Below are 14,768 nucleotides of genomic sequence, written 5' to 3'. Positions count from 1 at the left end.
GTCTTCACCTACACTCGTTCCGAGTTCAGGCGCCTGACGCTCCCCAAATCTCCCCTTTCCCCCTGCAGTTCTTCTTATTCAGCGTCCGTCTGTGCCGAGTGGGGTAGGGCAGCCGGTAAGGGCCGCGGGGTCTTCGACGTGGCAGCTGTCGCGCATGCGCAGTACCAGATGAAGGAAGTGGAGCCTGGAGGCAGCTAAGTGGTTCCTTTTCACAGTCCTGCGGGTATGGCAAGCTGGGCAGGCTTTTCAGAAGCGGAGCTGCGGCGACTAAAGCAACAGAAAGGTAAAGTGCTGGAGGTCAGAGGATAGTGAGGTTGTGATGAATGTTAGTACCGTAAATGCACCACCGCAAGCCTAAAGTGACAATGCCTACCTGTCCATATGTGATACAACTCTGATCTCCAGCAGGATGGTGATAATTAGCAACTTCTCCCCCCCCCCGCTGCTCCTATCTTATTCATGCGGTGCACTGTGAGAGATCACCAGCAAGAGAAATAAGATAATGTTGCCAGAGCTGCCAAGGATGGATTGTCCTGAAGCATGAGATTGTAGCAAAGTGTCTTTGCAAAACGAGAGCTACATGGTCTGTCGTTTTGAGACGGTGTGTCATTTGTTCTGCTGATGAGACCATAAGTACAGGGAAGGGGGATGGAGCAGGGGGTATTCTTAGATTTCTTTCTATTGGGTTCTTTGGCAGCACTGGCACTGAATTTCTGAGTGAGAGAAGTAGTTCAGAGAGTATAAGTATGAGAGAGCCTTAAAATGAATATGACACTCATTAATGAGTGAAACTCGGTATCTGTATGTTGTCCATATATTGGTCACTAATGAGTCCCCATCTCCAGTACTGTGGGGACGATGCAGTAAAGCGTACTAGGTTTTGTGTACTAGTTGGCTTGGTTTAGCACACAGTTTTGTGAGCTCTCTATGTAAAAACAGGTTTTGCTGACAAGTTAACCATATGCAAAGCTTGTGTAGACACCAGAGTGCAGCATATTTAAATCTCATGGAAATGAGGCTATTAGCTATTCAGGTCAGATGTAGAAAAGTGATCAAAAAGGCTGAGTATAATGGATGGTCTTAATGCCAGGTAAGCTCGTACTTCTGTCACCAGCTTTAGTGGGGATTTAATGTTCATTTCCTTTCTTTACTTTAAGTCAAAATGATATATTCCAGAGTATGTCATTTTTCTCTGCAGGGAGTTTGGATTTTAAGTGTCTTGGTTGTTTCCTCTTGGGGCCTTTTTTTGTAGGCTTTCTTTTTTGTGTGTGTGTCAATGAATTTTTATAAATTTACAGATTTTTCTCATCCAGAAAAGTTTGTACCTTTTTATTTAAAGATGTGTTTCCTTTCATTAAAAAATCATATCCTTCCTCGGGGCTACTCTGTAATTGTTCCTGCTGTTAGTGCTTGGCATGCATTAATGGCGAGTTTCCATGGGTTTCTTTTGAAGTACAATATGTGTTTTGTAATCATGACATTGACCAAGTGGAAGTTAACTTGAAATGTCACTAAGCACTCTGAACACCTGCACTGAGGTGACCAACTTCATAACCATGGGAAATCTGGGCCTTAGTATTGATGTGCCTGGTAGAGTTGAATACTCTTGACCTCAGTTTGGCCGTTTAAATCTTCCAGGCAGGACAGCAGTGATTACACTAAAATAATGTTTAGTTCCTGCCTTTGGGATGATGAGGTGGTCCTGCAGTCAGAAGCAATGCCTACTGCTCCTGCCCATCGCAGCTCTGGTCTGAAAATGGTATTAGTGAGTACTGTGAGACTGGTGCTAGAAGTCGTGATGGCCATTTTGAGACCAGAGCTGCAGTGGACAATAGCAAATGGATATCGCTAAAGGACCTCCTAGACCACCAGGGATATATAGAATAGGACCAAGGGGAGCCTTTGGGGGAGGGGCTCAATCAGGGGCTTCTGGCATTGGGAGTGGGAAAGAGGGGAGATCCAGATAGGGGGAGGGAGGGATACCAGAAACCCTGATGGCCATTGCCCAGTTAGCTTCCAGGTTGTGGCAATATTCAGATTGGTGCCCAGTTAGCATGGCGGCTAACGTTAGGACAGCCTTTTTGCTATACTGTAGTGTGATATGAGTTTAATCATCAGAATTAAATGTGTAGCATGATGTTGTGTTGGATCAGATACATATATATACACCAATATATTTGTACAGCTTTAAAAACATATTGAAACTGCAGCAGAAACTGGCTCCTCTTCCCCCTCCCTTTGGGGAACATTTAAAAGACAAAAGGTACTGCCTGCAAGGAGTTTTCAAACTCTCTTTCCCCATCCCTTTTTCTGGGAACTTCTGATAGCAGGGCTAGGCAATTACAAACACTTAACAGAGACAAAAGGTAGCTTTCTTCTCCTCCCATCTGAAACAAAGCATGACTAGGTGGATACCTGAAGGCTCATCAGGACATCTCCGAAAACCAAAGACCCAAGAGACAGAAAGTCTGGAGAACCCATTGAAGACAAAGACTTCAGAGGAAAAGCATAAACAAAACATTTGCCTGTCATCAGAGGCATACCTGCCCCCTCCCATCAGCTATCAGACAAATGGACGCCAGGACATCTGCAGAAAGGAAAGACTTATAACGTGATCATATGAACAGACTACAATAACCATAATGCCTTGCAAGTTATCCAGTGCAAACCAGGAAGCAGGTGCTGGGACTCTGTGATCATATCCTACTACTACTACTACTATTTAGCATTTCTATAGCGCTACAAGGCATACGCAGCGCTGTACGCAAGCTTGCAAGATATAAAAGATACAAGCTGTTCCAGACAGGCAGATTCTCTCTTCAGCTGCAACTCAGATCCATCTCTGCAGAAGCCCTGCTCCTGACCACATGGCTCATCACTCTGCTGAATAATAGAACTTTTCCAAAAGACTTTCTCTCTCTCAGCTTCAACAATCCTACTACAAAGACTGTTCTGTAAGTTATAACTTTTGATCTAGATTTGCTACTTTACTTAAGCACAGATTATCTGTAAAGATCTCTTAAAAGAACTATCTCTCGTTTATATGATTGCATTAATCATATTGTAACTTAATAAACCTTTTGAATCTAAATATATAGTGTTCTTGTCCTTTAAACCTGGTAATGCAGGTAAGTGCAATCCAATAAATACACTTAATTCCTTTTATTCTTGAATCGTTCTTACCTTATAGGTAAGTGGTGGAGAAACATTAGTGAGTGCTCTAGCTATCCCCAAGTATAAATTAATTCCTTGTAACAATACTAACTTTTAGCTGCTTACTTAACCAGTCAGTAGTTGCACTATCACTGCTAACCAGTTATGTACTGGCTCCACTCACAGACTACAATGTAACAAAGAGAGGGAACCAAGTACAGAAAAAGACCAAGCAAAAAAACAGCACAAAGGGCCTTTAAAAACAAAAGGGAACACAGTTCTTTCATTAAAAAATCCTTTAATATTAGTGAACTTTGATTGAAGAAAGACCCGACACGGGCCGTGTTTCGGTGCTACCGCACCTGCGTCAGGGCCAGGGGTCACACCAATGACAAAGGAGGCTTCAACAGACTAATTTCAAAAGGCTGATGCTTTCCAAAATTTTGTGTGATATGTTCCTCCGAATGAAATGCAGTGCAAAGCTCACACACAGCAACAGTGTAAGCGGTTAGCGTAGTGCTGATATTCAGTGGCAGTGTCAAGTTAAGTGCTGCTGAATATCGATGGTTAGGCAAGGACAAGTGATTTTACCGGGCAGGAGGCTTTGAATATTATAGGTTAATTTTTTTTTTTTTTCCTCAAGATTGTGTTTGACCAGATGGCAGGCTGGCAGTGGTAAGAAGTAGCAGGATTTGGTTTTCTATCTTTTTTTCTTCTTCTTCTTCTTCTTTTATCCTGCTCACTATTTTATGTTCTGGCTTTCTGTATTTTTTCTTTTTATTCCTTTTAAAAAATAATTTTAGCAGTTTGTTTCATTAGGTTTCTAAACTTCTTTGGTGTGTCTTTGCAAAGGGCAGTACAGGAAGTTCTGGAATGAAGACAAACAAGGTAGTAAAAATCCCTTCCCTAAGATATTGAATCAAGGCTAAGACAAAGGTGGCAACGCCCTGCAAGATTGTACAAAGGTTGAAAACCAGACTGAGGTCAAAACTCCAGAAGAGAGACATGCACTGGTTCCTGTTTAGTTATCACACTTGGGGCCCAATATTCAACCGGTGACGATCAGCGATTTGCTGACCACTGATGGCATTCTATCCTGAAATTCAGTACCGGACAATGTCCAGGCTCTGGCATTGAGTTTTTGGGTGTATGGAGTTGGCAGAAACATAGCCGGTTAAATACGATATTTGGCACTTAACTGGTGATGAAGAACCACAAAGATAAGACAGCGTTTTATGCAGTTATCTTGGCCAGTTAAGTGCTGAAAATTGGCACTTAACCGGCTACATGATGACTCTGTCCCCAAAATAGCTGGTTTCAGCCGCCAAAAATGCCCAGTTATTTATTTATTTGTTTGTTGCCTTTGTAGTCCACATTTTCCCACCTTTTTGCAGGCTCAATAGCCTCAGACAGGTGATTTAAATGGCCAGGAGAAATATTTCATAGGAAATTTTCTAGCTGTATCGTATAAGCTCTGTCAAATTACGTTTTGTATGTGAAGTTTAGTGAACTGTGGCAAGTTGCCAAATTGAGGTCAAGAGTATTCAACTCTACCAGACAAATCAACACTAAGGCCCAGGTTTCCCATGGCTATGAAGTTGGTCACCTCAGTTCAGATGTTTAGAGTGCTGACTGACGTTTCAAGTTAACTCCCATTTGGTCAATGTCGTGATTGCAAAACACATATTGTACTTCAACAGAAACCCATGGAAACACGCCATTAATGGATGCCAAGCATTAACAGCAGGAATAATTACAGAGTAAAGTCGAGGAAGGATATCCAGCATACAATGTGAAGAAGAATATTTAAGTACGTCTTCCTTAAATTAGTTAATGGTAAGAAATTGTGCAAAAACCTATCCGTTGGAACATAAAATTCTGGAATTGTAGAATTTATATGTAAATCTATTGAATCTATACTCCTTGATGTGATTTCTGCCATAGTCTTAGTAGGTTTCTAAAGGTGCCTTCCAGGTTCTCCTCTTTCCAGGTTGGATTGCACATAAAAGCTCAAGACCTTATAGGTACATACAACTGTAGCCTTCCTTTAAGCTAAGGAGGGTCCGAACCATTTAAGGCTTTTAACTTAAATTGGGCTTGAAAACACATTGGCTATTGGTGAAGTTTTCAGTATTTGCCTAATATGCACTCTGTTATGGGATAGGAGGCAATGTCCTGTGCATTAGGAATTGGTTATTGGACAGAACACAGAGGGTAATGTTAAATGACCATTTTTTTTCAATGGAGGAGAGCAAATAGTGGAGTGCAGCAGGGATCTGTACTGGGACCGGTGCTATTTAACATATTTATAAATGATCTGGAAATTGGGATGATGTGAGGGGATTCAGTTTGCAGATGACACAAAATTATTCAAAGTTGTCAAAACAGAAGCGGACAGTGAAAAATTGCAGAAAGGCCTTACGAAACTGGAAGACTAGGCATCCACATGGCAGATGAAATTTAATGTGGACAAATGCAGAGTGATGCACATTGGGAAGAATAATCTGAATCATAATTACCTGATTTTAGGGTCCACCTTAGGAGTCAGCTCCCAAGAAAAAGATCTAGGTGTCATCGTAGACAATACTCTGAAATCTTCTGCCCAGTGTGCGGCAGCACCCAAAAAACAACAGGATGCTAGGAATTATTAGGAAAGGGATGGTAAATAAGACCAAGAATATTATAATGCCTCTGTATCACTCCATGGTGTGACCTCACCTTAAGTATCGTGTTCAGTTCTGGTAGCTGTATCTCTAAAAAGATATAGCAGAATTAGAAAAGCTTCAAAGAAGAGCGACCAAAATGATAAAGGGGATGGAACTGCTCCCATTTGAGGAAAGGCGAGAGAGGATGGAGCTCTTCAGCTTGGAAAAGAGATGGCTGATGGGGAGATATGATTGAGGTCTACAAAATCCTAAGTGGTGTAGAAGGGTAAAAGTGAATAAATTTTTCACTCTTTCAGAAAGTACGAAGACCAGGGGTCACTCAATGAAATTACATGGAAATACTTTTAAAACAAAAAGGAGGAAATATTTTTTCACTCAAGGAATAATTAAGCTCTGGAACTTGTTGCTAGAGAATGTGGTAACAGTGGTTAGCGTAATTGGGGTTTAAAAAGGTTTGGACACGTTCCTGGAGGAAAAGTCCATAGTCTGTTATTGAGATAGACATGGAGGAAGCCATTTCTTGCCCTGGGATTAGTAACATGGAATGTTGCTACTATTTGGGTTTCTACCAGGTACTTGTGGTCACTGTTGGAAGCAGGATACTGGGCTACATGGACCAATGGTCTGACCCAGTATAGCTATTCTTGTGTTCTTACATGATTACAACCTTGAATTATTAGAGTCCATTGCAGTAAGATACTGCAAGCCTAACCACAGGGTTACTGAGGGTTGTACATGCACGTTAATGGCCAAGCAATGCAGAGAGGAACTGAGTGTGGGTGTTAACTTGTACAGAAGACATAGTCACATATTGCATTAAAATGCATAGTAATGAGGTCATTAAGTACTCTGCGGCAATGCAGAGAAGGGAACAAGGGCTTTTTTTGCATTGACAAAGTGAGAAATGTTTCATCAGGTTCGGGACAGTGTAGAAGGGTTAGCATAGAGGATTTAAGGCCAGGTTTTAAGATTTAATTGCCAGTTTTGTCATTTTTTACAACCAGAAAGAAATGCCTACAAGTTTAAAAGACTGACAGGAGGTAACAGAGTTTGTGTTTGTTTGTGTCAGAATATAAATGGAAGTGTCGGCATGTATTGGCAACCATTCTGTGTATAAATATCAGACTCACAAAAAATGTATGTAGAAAGAAACTTTTGCAAGGTTGATATATGTAGGAGAACAGGCAGCTGTGTGCTGACACTTCCATTTTTGTTCCAGTATGCACACAAAAGCTGCGCTTACCATGAAATAGCTTGTGTGCAGGCATCCGGCAGTCTCTCCTCAATCAGCGTGTAAGTTCTGTGCACATAAAATTTGCATATACTTAAGCTTTCTCCACGGCATAGTATTACGTTTGCAGTGGAAGCTGTGTGCTTGGACATTTATATATTTATTGGGATTTATTAATCGCCTTTGTGAAGAGATCCACTCAATACAGTGTATTGCAGGTACAGTTTAACATAAAACTTACAGTTTTGTTAACAGCATAACAATAGTAAAATAACCAAGTATAAACATAATTACAATAGATGAGGTAAACTTAAAAGCAACAAATTGAAACCTACCATGAAACAGGATCAAAAACATACACACTTAACAGCACTGAAATTCAAATAACAGGGATATAATATGATATCACCATAATACTAACGAAACATCTAATAAGAACACATTACAACATTCAAATAACATACTAATGCTGTTCTAGAATGCAGCTTACCATATAGCTGAAGGGCCAAGATGCGTGGTACAGAGTCAGTTGGGATAAATAGACGGGTGGCTGAACTCAAGGCAAGTTCTTTGTATAGATAAGATATAAGGAACTGATCTAAGTTAGTGTGCATAGTAGTTCTGTGTGGCTTTCTGCATCAGCTCCCAAGAGTTCTGAATTGATTGTAAACTGAATAATATGGATAGGAAATCCTGTATGTAAAGAATTGCAATTCTTTATCTAAATGTGATAAAATAAATGCATATATAAAACTTATCACACCCATTTCTTTCAAAAAAGGATTAATCTGGCATATATTGGTAAAGTTAGGAAGAAGAACAAATCATTTCTGTTTGTGGCTCCATGGACAGTGAAGCAACAGTGATCACTCTCAAACTTTTGTATTTGTGTACAAATGTGTAACAACAACTCATTCAATACAGAGAAACATAACAATTTAAAAGTAGTTGGTTTCCCTCCCTAAGGCCTCTAGTGTTGGTCATTAAAAATTGGTAACTTTAGAAAAAGCAATTTCTTATTAAAGTTTTGTGGCAATATGATCTAGATCTAGAGGAGGAGTGGCCTAGTGGTTAGGGTGGTGGACTTTGGTCCTGGGGAACTGAGGAACTGAGTTCGATTCCCGGCACAGGCAGCTCCTTGTGACTCTGGGCAAGTCACTTAACCCTCCATTGCCTGCCGCATTGAGCCTGCCATGAGTGGGAAAGCATGGGGTACAAATGTAACAAAAAAAATAAAATAAATAGTCTTGATAGTTTTATCTGCAAACATGCTTGTTAACAGCAGCAAAAGGAGATGCGAGATAAGAAACCTGATCTGCCCTTAACAGGTGAATGCACAATGTCAAACCCTTGCCTTTCTGTCTACAGTGTGAAGATAAAGAAGCTCAATGAATAGAGCAACATTTTTCAACCACTGTGCTGCAGCTGCTCCCCAGGTGTCTCATGGTCAAGAGATGCATGGGAACCCCACGGAGTCCGCGGGGATCCCACATGGATCCTGCGGGCATGGAAGTAGCTCCTGCAGGGTTCACATGGGAGTGTACAAGCCTCTCAGTGACCAGTTACCTAACCAGGGTCCTTCAAGACTTCCAAGTACTGCCTTCTCATCCCTTCATTAATTCAGAGCACTCACACTTGCTCTGTGCCTAGGTTGATGCAGCAAGGCTCATACTGACACATGCATAGGCCAGCAGCATCAGAGGTTACCTGATCTACTGACTCATACGTGTGGCGAACTCCATGTGCAGCTGGCCTGTGCATGTGTCCGGTGAAGGAAGGAAGGAAGGAATGAGAGAGCATTGGGGAGAGTTTGGAGGGGGGCTGGAGTTCACCAGACTGTTGAAAGAAGGCAGGAGAGAGCATCGAGAGGGAGGGCTGGAGAGCATTGAATCATTAGGGGAGGGCTGAAGAACATCAGGCCGGTGAAGGGAGACAGGAGAGAACACGGGGAGGAGGGGTGTTTGGAGAATATGGGGTCAGTGAAGGAAGGAGGGGGAGGGCTGGAGAGCATTGTACCCTTGAAGGATGGCTGGAGAGAGCATGGGACAGAGGGCTGGAGAGAACATGAGGGGAGGGTGGCCAATGTAACGCCAATTTTTTAAAAAAGGTTCCAGAGGAGATCTAGGAAATTATAGACCAGTGAGCCTGATGTCGGTGCTGGGCAAAAAACAAAATTACAGAGCATATTCAAAAGCATCTATTACATTTCTTTTGAAGGGGTGAACAAAACAGGTGGATAAAGGTGAGCCGTCGATATTATGTATCTGGATTTCAAATGGCATTTGACAAAGTACCTCATGAAGGACTCCAGAGGGAATTGAAGAAGAGTCATGGGATAGGAGGCAGTGTCCTATTGTGGATTAAAAACTAGTTAAAAGATAGAAAACGGAGAGTAGGGTTAAATGGTCATTCTCAATGGAGAAGGGTAGATAGTGGGGTTCCTCAGGGGTCTGGGACCACTGCTGTTTAACATATTTATAAATGACCTAGAGATGGTAATTAAATTTGCTGATGACACAAAGTTATTAAATCACAAGAGGATTGTGAAAAATTACAGGAGGACCTTACAGGACTGGGCATCTAAATGGCAGATAATGTTTAATGTGAGGAAGTGCAAAGTGATGCATGTGAGAAAGAGGAACCCGAATTATAGCTACATAATGCAAGATTCCACATTAGGAGTCGCCAACCAGGAAAGGGATCTAGGCGTCATCGTTGATGATACTTTGAAACCCTATGCTCAGAGTGGGACAGCGGCTAAGAAAGCAAATCGAATGTTAGATATTAGGAAAGGCATGGAAAACAAAAATGAGGACTTTATAATGCTTTTGTATTGCTCCATGGTGCGACCGCACCTCGAATATTGTGTTCAGTCCTGGTCACCGCATCTCAAAAAATGTATAGTGGAATTAGAAAAGGTACAGGGAAGGGCAACAAAAATGATAAAGGGGATGGGACGACTTCCTATGAGGAAAGGCTAAAGCAGCTAGGGCTCTTCAACTTGGAGAAAAGATGGCTGAGGGGAGATATGATATATGTCTATAAAATAATGAGTGGAGTGGAACATGAGTAGACATGAATCCCTTGTTTACTCTTTCCAAAAATACTAGGACTAGGGGGCACGAAATGAAGCTACAAAGTAGTAAATTTAAAACGAATTGGAGCAAATATTTCTTCACTCAACGTGTAATTAAACTCTGGAATTCGTTGCCAGAGAATGTGGTAAAAGCAGTTAGCTTAGCAAGGTTTAAAAAAGATTTGGATAGCTTCCTAAAAGAAAAGCCCATAGATTATTATTAAAATGGACTTGGGGAAAATCCACTGCTTATTTCTGGGATAAGCAGCATAAAATGTATTGTACTTTTTTGTGATCTTGCCAGGTACTTGTGACCTGGATTGGCCACTGTTGGAAGCAGGATGCTGAGCTTGATGGACGTTCAGTCTGTCCCAGTATGGCAATACTTATGTACTTATGAAGGCTAGAGTACATCAGACTGCTGAAGGAAGGCAGGATAGAGAGGGAGGGCTAGAAATCATTAGACTGAAGGAAGGCTAGGAAAGAGCGTTGGGGGAGAGGGAATAGTGATAACTGGAGAGCACTGGACTGGTGAAGGAAGGGCAGGAGAGAGCATGGGGGAAGGGTGCCACTTTTGAACTCCCTCTGCACAAAACTATCTTTGTGCAGTATTGCTATGATTTTTAAACAAACATTAAGAAAAGTACTGGGGCAGATTTGCATATTGAATAATGGAAATTGTAGTTTACTTGATATTAAAAACGTATCTGATGTTTGTTTTACGTAATTTACTTTGTTTTTATTTAACCACTGGACTGTTTTATATCTTTTTGAAGATGTGGTCCTCAGAACTGTACACAGCATTGTAAATGAAGTCTCTTTTGGCACTGATGTTGTGGAGGTGGAAAGTATAGTCAGGGCTTTTTTTGAGGGGATACTTGGGGGTACTGAGTACCGGCACCTTTTCCATTGTCTGCTAAAATTGACCCATGGTCCCCAAGTTTTCATGAAAGAGCTCAGGCTCTATACACCAATTCTTCCTTGTCATTGATTCTATGACTGGTTGCAGGGGGCCTGGCTTTTGTGGGATGGGTCCCTCAGTGATCACCCCATCCCTGAAGGGTGGCCTAGCATTTAAGTACCGGCACCTTTTTTGCTAAAAAAAAATGCACTGAGTATATTGTTGGAGGGACTCAACTGGAGCCATCATATGGTTTAATATTCTTTGGTCACATCCTCATTCAGGGTTTGCTTCAGAGAGTGAAAATATAAAATGTGAGTAGCACAGCAAATACCAGCATAAGTAGCTGTTGGTGGGGGGGGGGGGGGGGGGGTGGATTTGCTTAAAATTGTTTTTGAATGTGTTTTATTTGTGGCTATAAAGGTAAGTGTTTAAAATTTTAGTTATTAAACTTTAAACACAATTTTTATACACTCTTGTTAAATGATAATATATAAATATATATATAAATAAATAAATATATATATATATATATATATATATATATATATATTATCTCCTTAAAAAACTGATGGTGTGCCTTGAAAACTTTTGTGCCTTGTAAGTGTGCCATGAGATGAAAACTGTTGAAAATCACTGAAATAGAATAATGTTTCTCAAACCTGTCCTGGGTTTTCAAGACATCCTTAACATGCAGGAGATAGATTTGGATGCACTGCTTCAATTGAGTGCAGACTTTTTACACATCTTTATCAGATACCTGAAAACCTGACTGGCCAGGTATCCCCAGGACTAGGGTTACCATATGTCCAAATTTACCCGGACATGTCCTCTTTTTGAGGACATGTCCGGGCAACCAGGCGGGTTTTGCCAATCTGCTCGTTTGTCTGGATTTCTGGACAAATAGGCAGGCTGGTGGGCAGATGGCTCGCCCGCCCGCCAACCTGCCGGTTTGTCCAGAAATCTGGACAAACAGGCAGACTGCTAGCCTCCCCTCCCCTTACTTACTACTGCCCTGGTGGTCTAGTGACCTCTTCCGCCTTCGGGGCAGGAAAGAGCCCCCTCTTTCCTCTCTTTCCTGCCCGGAGCGCTGCCCTGCATGCATCCTTCCTGTTCCTGATTTCGGCGCTGATTCAAAATGGCTGCCCAGAGTTGAAGTGACCTCGCAAGACTTCCACTCTCGGTGGCCATTTTGAATTGGCGCCGAGATCAGCAACAGGAAGGATGCATGCAGGGCAGCGCTGCGGGCAGGAAAGAGGGGGCTCTTTCCTGCCCCGAAGGCGGAAGAGGTCACTAGACCACCAGGGCAGTAGTAAGTAAGGGGAGGGGAGGCTAGCAGTCTGCCTGTTTGTCCAGATTTCTGGACAAACCGGCAGGTTGGCGGGCGGGCGAGCCATCTGCCCACCAGCCTGCCTATTTGTCCAGAAATCCGGACAAACGAGCAGATTGGCAAAACCCGCCTGGTTGCCCGGACATGTCCTCAAAAAGAGGACATGTCCGGGTAAATCCGGACATATGGTAACCCTAGTCCTGGGGATACCTGGCCAGTCAGGTTTTCAGGTATCTGATAAAGATGTGTAAAAATTCTGCACTCAATTAAGGCAGTGCATCCAAATCTATCTCCTGCATGTTAAGGATGTCTTGAAAACCCAGGACAGGTTTGAGAACCATTATTCTATTCCAGTGACCACCAGGGCAGTAGTAAGGTATGAGGAGGGGAGTGACGGGGTGTGTGACAGGGGGGAGGGGAAAATGTGGCGGGGCGGAGCGAGGGCATGTAAGGGGGCGTGGTGGGGTGTGAAAGGGGCATGTGTCCTTTTGGGGGGACACAATATGGTAACCCTACCCAGGACAGGTTTGGAAACAAGTAGAATACAGGATTTGGGGGAGGAAATAAATCTGTGTAGAGAGGAGTCTGGATAAAAATGCAGGAGAGGGAAGAGTAATAGAAAGTGAAACATACAGGTGAGCTGGAGAAAATATTCTTGTAACTTCTGTCAATACCCTCCACTGATTTTTGAGATATAAGGAAATAGGTTTTCATGTCTACAGCCATGGCAGCAGTTTTATATGAGAGGATATTGGGGAATATTTGAATGAAGTTTCTGTACCTGTTGGTAAGATGGACATGTATGCACGATGCAACAGTGAAACGAAAGAAAGCAAGATCTGGTAGCCTGAATGAAAAAGGTTCATAAGAATTACTTGGAAGATATTGAAAGGACCATGTCTGAATGTGCAGGATCTTCAGATTAATAAATATTCATTTGTCATACATTCCTTTTTTTAAAGGACAACCTGGCTTCCCTGGACATAGCTTTTAGATGGACTTCAGAAGTTAATGCTTGAATTTTTATGTTTAAACAGGAATGTAGTAGTAGCATGAGAATATTTTAAAATCATGTTAAAACAGGCAGATATTCATTTTAAGCTTCAGAGTCTTTTTTTCTTCTGGGTAATGGTTTAAATCAAATTTGACCTCTCAAATTAGGAAATACTGGAAAAATTGTTGATCCAGGCTCTTAAGCCAGTTAAGTTCAAAGTCAGATCATTATTTGACTTATGTCGATATGCCATTTATCTTTGGAAGAAATGAGATCAAGTTTCTCTTGAGGTTGTCTTGGCTGTCCTTTAATAATGTTTGCTTTCGATTTGTTGCTTAGCTTTTTTACTCTCTTTTCATAGATGGTTTTTACAGTAATTCGTGTTCTAAGCTGGTTCTCTGGTTAGTCAGTGTTATTACTTTTCAGACTTCATCATTGTTGGGATAAGTTGACATTCTGTAATTCATCAGAATAGATCTGGAAAATGCATGATGTCATGAGGATGAAGTTACACCTGTTCTCATTTGCTATTCATCCATCTGTTAGCAGTTAGTAAAAAGTGGCACTTGTGATTAATTCCATTGGCCCAATTCTCTTCCCATGTTGTTTCAACTAGATGAGACACATTTATTGCTAGTCTTTTGACTGCTGTACTGAACCAGCTTAAGAGTCGAAAAGACCAAATATGTTTTCATTATTTGAACATTTCTCCTTCATCATGTGAAAAGCTTCAGTGTGACTGACATTCACAGTGTATGTATTGGTGTCATTTATTTTTAAGTACATTTCACGTCAAGAAGCTGCTGTGTCACCCAGTGCATGAGACGATCTTACCACAAGGTGTGCTGGAATTAGCAGGAGGGTGTAGGAGAGACTGCTCTGCACTGATGTATAGATAATAACAAATTTAAACTGAAGCCTTCAGGTTAAATGTAACTTTAATCAAGTAGAGAGAATGGGTTTATAGTGAGACATATATAGTAAGGTGAATTGGAATATCTTCTTTCGACCAGGAAATGCAGTGATACTAGTTTTCTAGAAACTATGGAATGGCTAATCTGCCTTGGTTCCCACATATGGTACATAAGTATTGGCACACTGGGACAGACCAAAGGTCCATCAAGCCTAGCATCTTGTTTCCATCAGTGGCCAATCCAGGTCGCAAATACCTGGCAAGATCCCAAAAAAATTCAATACATTTTATGCTGCTTATCCCAGAAATACTCAATACCAAGTAGTAGAATATTAAACAAGCGTCGAGTGCTTTCAAGCCACTGTCTCACAACACGATGTTGTTTATAGGGGACGTCTCATATAGTCACTACTTAGATTTGACCCAATCATAGAGGTCTATATCTGTCTTGTGACGGTTGTAATCATTGACTATTCCACCTTCCTACCTCACATATATTTTTTC

The 14,768-nt window shown here is 41.6% G+C and overlaps 1 protein-coding gene across 1 annotated transcript in view; it reads left to right on the top strand.

The window, feature by feature from the left end:
* The first annotated feature begins 203 nt into the window (after positions 1 to 203).
* The window catches only part of GORAB (golgin, RAB6 interacting), a 49,153-nt gene continuing 34,588 nt past the window's right edge, over positions 204 to 14,768 (top strand). Inside the window, exon 1 of the mRNA XM_030206532.1 lies at positions 204 to 283. Within this exon, the coding sequence (XP_030062392.1) occupies positions 226 to 283 (58 nt within the window). The 5' untranslated portion in view covers positions 204 to 225. The remainder of the gene's footprint in view (positions 284 to 14,768) is intronic.

The sequence above is a fragment of the Microcaecilia unicolor genome, chromosome 6 (genome assembly GCF_901765095.1).
Source record: "Microcaecilia unicolor chromosome 6, aMicUni1.1, whole genome shotgun sequence".
Taxonomy (NCBI): domain Eukaryota; kingdom Metazoa; phylum Chordata; class Amphibia; order Gymnophiona; family Siphonopidae; genus Microcaecilia; species Microcaecilia unicolor.
The sequence above is the reverse complement of the archived record's forward strand: the minus strand, read 5'-3'. Positions and strand labels throughout refer to the sequence as shown.